Source organism: Limulus polyphemus, unplaced genomic scaffold (assembly GCF_000517525.1).
Source record: "Limulus polyphemus unplaced genomic scaffold, Limulus_polyphemus-2.1.2 Scaffold5476, whole genome shotgun sequence".
Taxonomy (NCBI): domain Eukaryota; kingdom Metazoa; phylum Arthropoda; class Merostomata; order Xiphosura; family Limulidae; genus Limulus; species Limulus polyphemus.
In genome coordinates, this window is record NW_013671086.1 from 16,874 (window position 1) to 21,671 (window position 4,798).

The 4,798-nt window shown below is 29.7% G+C and overlaps 1 protein-coding gene across 1 annotated transcript in view; it reads right to left on the reverse strand.

Annotated features, from left to right (window-relative positions):
- Positions 1 to 1,518: 1,518 nt before the first annotated feature.
- The window catches only part of LOC106472628 (prolyl endopeptidase FAP-like), a gene marked incomplete at its 5' end in the record, with an annotated part of 43,079 nt that continues 39,799 nt past the window's right edge, over positions 1,519 to 4,798 (reverse strand). Inside the window, 2 exons of the mRNA XM_022401175.1 lie at positions 1,519 to 2,211; positions 2,444 to 2,517. Of these exons, the coding sequence (XP_022256883.1) occupies positions 2,110 to 2,211; positions 2,444 to 2,517 (176 nt within the window). The remainder of the gene's footprint in view (positions 2,212 to 2,443; positions 2,518 to 4,798) is intronic.

A 4,798-nucleotide genomic window follows, 5' to 3' on the forward strand; every position in this document is an offset into this window, starting at 1 on the left:
ATATACTGTTCTATTTTTTAATTATCATTGACTTAGACATCAATTCTCGGTGTTGACCCATAAAAACACTGACCACTCAACCACATCCTTCTAGGTACAATGAAATGTTTGGTCATTGGTGCAGGTTTGAGAGAAAAGAAGAAAAGTGTGGAAAGAAAACGATGGGTATAAAATAGATACAAGTTCTTAAATAAACAGAAAAATAATACTATTTGGATTAGGATCACTAAACATAGAAAAATAAACCTAATAATCAGATGTTTACTTTAATTCTTTGATTAGCTAATAAACAAAAAGTAAGTGATGGTTTTAAAATATTTCATTGTTAGTAAGGAACATAATTTGAACAGTTGATAATCAGAATTCACATCAATTGTACAATTTAATTTATTCAAATGAATACATTGCAATCCCTTTTATCCTGTGTATTGTGTTACCAAATATGCTGGCCACCTGTATCTTTATGTGTGTGATTCATGTATGTTTTGAAAAATGTTGGATATCTGTGATCTGATGTCTTATATTTGTAGTGTACAATATGTTATTAATGATCAGAGTGACGACTTGTAATCTTATCTTACTTCTATAGTGTGTAACATGGGTACCTGTAATCTGTAGCCTTGTGTCTTATCTGAATAATGTGAACTATATTACCACTTACTATGAACCAGTAGCATACTTTTGGCTTCAAAAGAGGGATGGGAGTGTTATGTATCTAGGGTATGCATAAAGGTATTCTATAAAAACAGGTGTTCTAGCCTTAAAAAGGATGAGGGGGAATACGTACCTGGATCCCTTGTTAAAATTATGCCTATGCTGTAAACATGTGTAACCTTTTGTTACATCTGTATAGTATCAAGCATGTTAAAAGATATATTGGCCACCTGTAACCCTAAGTTTTAACTGTATAGTTTAAATAAAAATGATAAATTAAGTTTTATACGTAACAGCTTTATAAATTAAAAGTATTAAAAATAAAGAATTTCAATATGGAATGTTACATAGAGCATGAGGTTAAATTTAGGTAACGAGTAAAACAAAAGAAGAGAAGCAGTATTTTGTAAAGTAGAATATTAGTAGCTAGGTTTCACTAGCCATAGAGTTAACATTAAAAATACAAGGAAAACAACTAACAGATAAATGTCACAAATAAACTCCAGATTGATTCTAAATGTTGCTAGAGTCAGAACTACTTTTTAGTGATGAATATAATGATTAATCCTAGATTCATTTTAATTCCCATACTGGACCTACCTAATTATCTACTCATATCTTTGAAATTGGCTAAAACCTGAAATAGAACTTTTAATTAAGAATTTCTCTGTTGTCTACGATAAAAACAAACTAATATACAACTTCAATAACTACCATTTTTAAATATGTTTAAACGAATTACAAAAACATTTTCATTTTAGTTTTTAAAAACCTCAAGTATTAGAATATTGAGTAAAAGTGTAAATTTTTCAAAAGTTTTAAAACATTACACTAAACAACATCAGAAACTACCAACTAAAATGCTTTAGAGGTAATTGATCTGAAGATAACTTTATATGAATGACCTATAACCAGTTTATAAATTATAAGATGTGCTGTAAATCATGCACTAGCAAATTAATGGAAAAGTTGTGAAATATGTTACAGCTATGATGTATCAAAAACAACAATCTTAATAAAAATGGATTTATCAGAATCCTATAGCTGAATAATAAACAATAAATATTAACATATTAGGCAATGGTTAAAGTAGTGGTAGAAGTTGACATGTCACTTAACCCAGAGACTTCTGTCCCTTGAGTCTGGAGCACTTTATAATCTTTTTTACTCACAATCTTCTTTGACTGATATTTTATTATATAGCAAGTAATAATTTGGCATAAAGTTAGATTATAAGATTCTTCTAAAAAATGTTTAATCTATACAGTATTTCAGAAACTCACAGTTTTAAAAGATGAGAAGAAGAAATGTTTGACTGTGAAGTTCATTTGAGAGAAAGAGTTAATATAATTTTATATGAAATTCTGGGATAATTGAATATACTTGATGAGAAATTAAGTATCTAAAATTATCAACTTTAGTGAATCAATTGAAGTATGTTAGTTTTCTGAAGATCTATTTCCTCTGTTGATTGAAACAACGATCAAGAAATATTTCCATGGTTTGATAGAGATGGAGTTTTACATGAGGGAGGGAATGATTCTCATCTGGATAAACCTAAAAATTAGAATACAATAATATAGATAGAGCTCAGATACTTTCTCTGATAAATTAATTACTCTTGAAATAATGATGAATATTCAAGTTTGTTTTATATAAAACAAATGGTATGTTCATTCAAGCAAAAAAAAGAAAGTTGTGATATACAGTTCTAGTATGTTTACAGAATTTTGATAATATTAAAACAATTAAGTACTAACAATGCATATGGAAATGATAGGGATCATACCTGGGTTTGGTAAACCACATCCTTTTCAGAAAAAGCTTTCATAAGCATCATTGACTGCTGGATATGTACATTGTCTGATAAGGAAAACAAAAACTAACATTAATGGGGCTTCACAACATGTGTAATTCTGAAGGTAATCTTTGTATCTTTTTGTGTGGGTCATATTCTTGATTCACAATGATATTGTTCATAAACTTCAACACAAAACTGCAGCTTCAGAAACCAGATTATACTTCAGTTGCTCAATAACATGATTATTCTACTCATAAAAGAACTAAAATGAACACTTATGACTCATTTCATAAATCTTGCTGATCTACAGTCCACAATGCTAACCACTGGGTCATTCTCAGCCCTCAACAATCAGTAGCTTTGATTACAAATGGTAAAAAATATCACTGTTTGATGCACAACACTTTGTTTCATCAGTTCCACACTATGTTAATGCTTTATTGTTTGATCACAGTAGACCAACACCAGATTAATAAATGAAATGTGGAAATTAACATATGTTTCCATTATTTTGTCCAACTTCTTAACGTTCTTTAGTCTTCAGTAACTAGGAAATTAAGGAAACTAATTGCAAAAGGTGTTACTATGTATTAATGAAATGTTTTAAAATTCATTTATTAATGAAATTTTTAAAATTCATTACAGGATTTCATACCTAGTTTAAGTAACAGCCTGATGCTTTTGAATTCAAGTTAGTTTTAAACATAAATCTTCTCAATTTACCTAATTCTTTCAGAAGACTCCCATGAGATTAAAAATAAGAACATACTATGCTAATATTTTAGGTAGTTTTAAACATAAATCTTTTCAATTTACCTAATTCTTTCAGAAGACTGCCATGAGATTAAAAATAAGAACATACTATGCTAATATTTTAGGTAGTTTTAAACACAAATCTTTTCAAGTTACCTGATTTTTTCAGAAGACTGCCATGAGATTAAAAATAAGAACATACTATGCTAATATTTTAGGTAGTTTTAAACACAAATCTTTTCAATTTACCTGATTCTTTCAGAAGACTGCCACGAGATTAAAAATGAGAACATACTATGCTAATAATTTAGGTAGAAACATATGTCTTCTAAATTTTATTTCAGAAGAGCCAACAGAACTTTATAATGCTTATTCTGGTAACATATTTTGAGAATTTTCTTACTGCAATTGTAAAAAAACTCTTGACAACATCATCAAACATATCCAAAATTCTCATCTTAATTTTCTGTGTATGCCCTTCTTTAACATGTAAGATTGTATTTCAGGATCATCATTTCATTTTTACTTTTTACAATACACACACACACACACATATATATATTTCTTCACTTGGATATAAACTTGACACCTGTCACACACCAGGTAAATTCTCTACCAATTGGGCTAAAGAGTTAATCACCAAGTACTTGCTAGTAAGTCACTTTTTAATGGCTAAAACTACTACATTCTTACCATTACACTACCAAGGCACATCTTTGAACCTAATTTCAGGACTGTAAGATGGCCTCACATTGGGCACCATTGTGGTAATTTAAACTTTTTACAATACATCATACAGCTTTACAATATATTAGTTCTCAAACAAATTAGAAATTGTATTAACAGATAATAAAATTAGAAATGCAATCTATATTGGCAGTATAAACATTGAGTTGTTCGATGAAACAAATCTTGCTAATGAATTTAATGACTGTATTTGGTTTGAAATCATATATCAAGCAGGCAGTAGCATTGTGTATATAGGAATAGCTTGGATTGTTCATCAAAATTGTACTTTAAATATCTCCTCAACAGGTCGTCAGAATTTTACAATACTATAATATAATATATAATACTTTTATAACAATATCTATGTAATGACCGAGTCACATGTTCTGGGAATGTCAGTAACTATCATAGCAAAAAGCTTGAATTTCTTGTTCTTCTTTCTTCTGCTTCCTTTTTATTACATTATAACTCAAAAACAAAAACAATGATGTCAACCAATTTCACTGAAGTGACATAGTTTCAAACAGGGTATCAGCTTTTATAAGTATTAATAACTAGTAGTAATTTAAAAAAATAATAATTCTAGTGTAAATGATAATGTTATGACAGCAGAAGTCACATGATGTTGCTGGCGCGTTGGCGCTGGTGCCGTGCGTGATGAGTTTCTCAAATGATCAGGGAAGTCCGAGTGTGTTCGAGATGCCCTCTTCTTTAGTATATAAGCCTGGCAGAGAAAGCCAGCAGAGATGAATGAAGAAAGAGCAGTAGTTATTTTGAGTTCCATGTAATTTATGATTCTGTTAGTTTCGAGCTAGTGACCCGTAAAGTGTGTGTTTTGCACTCGTTGAGAGCAAAGTTATC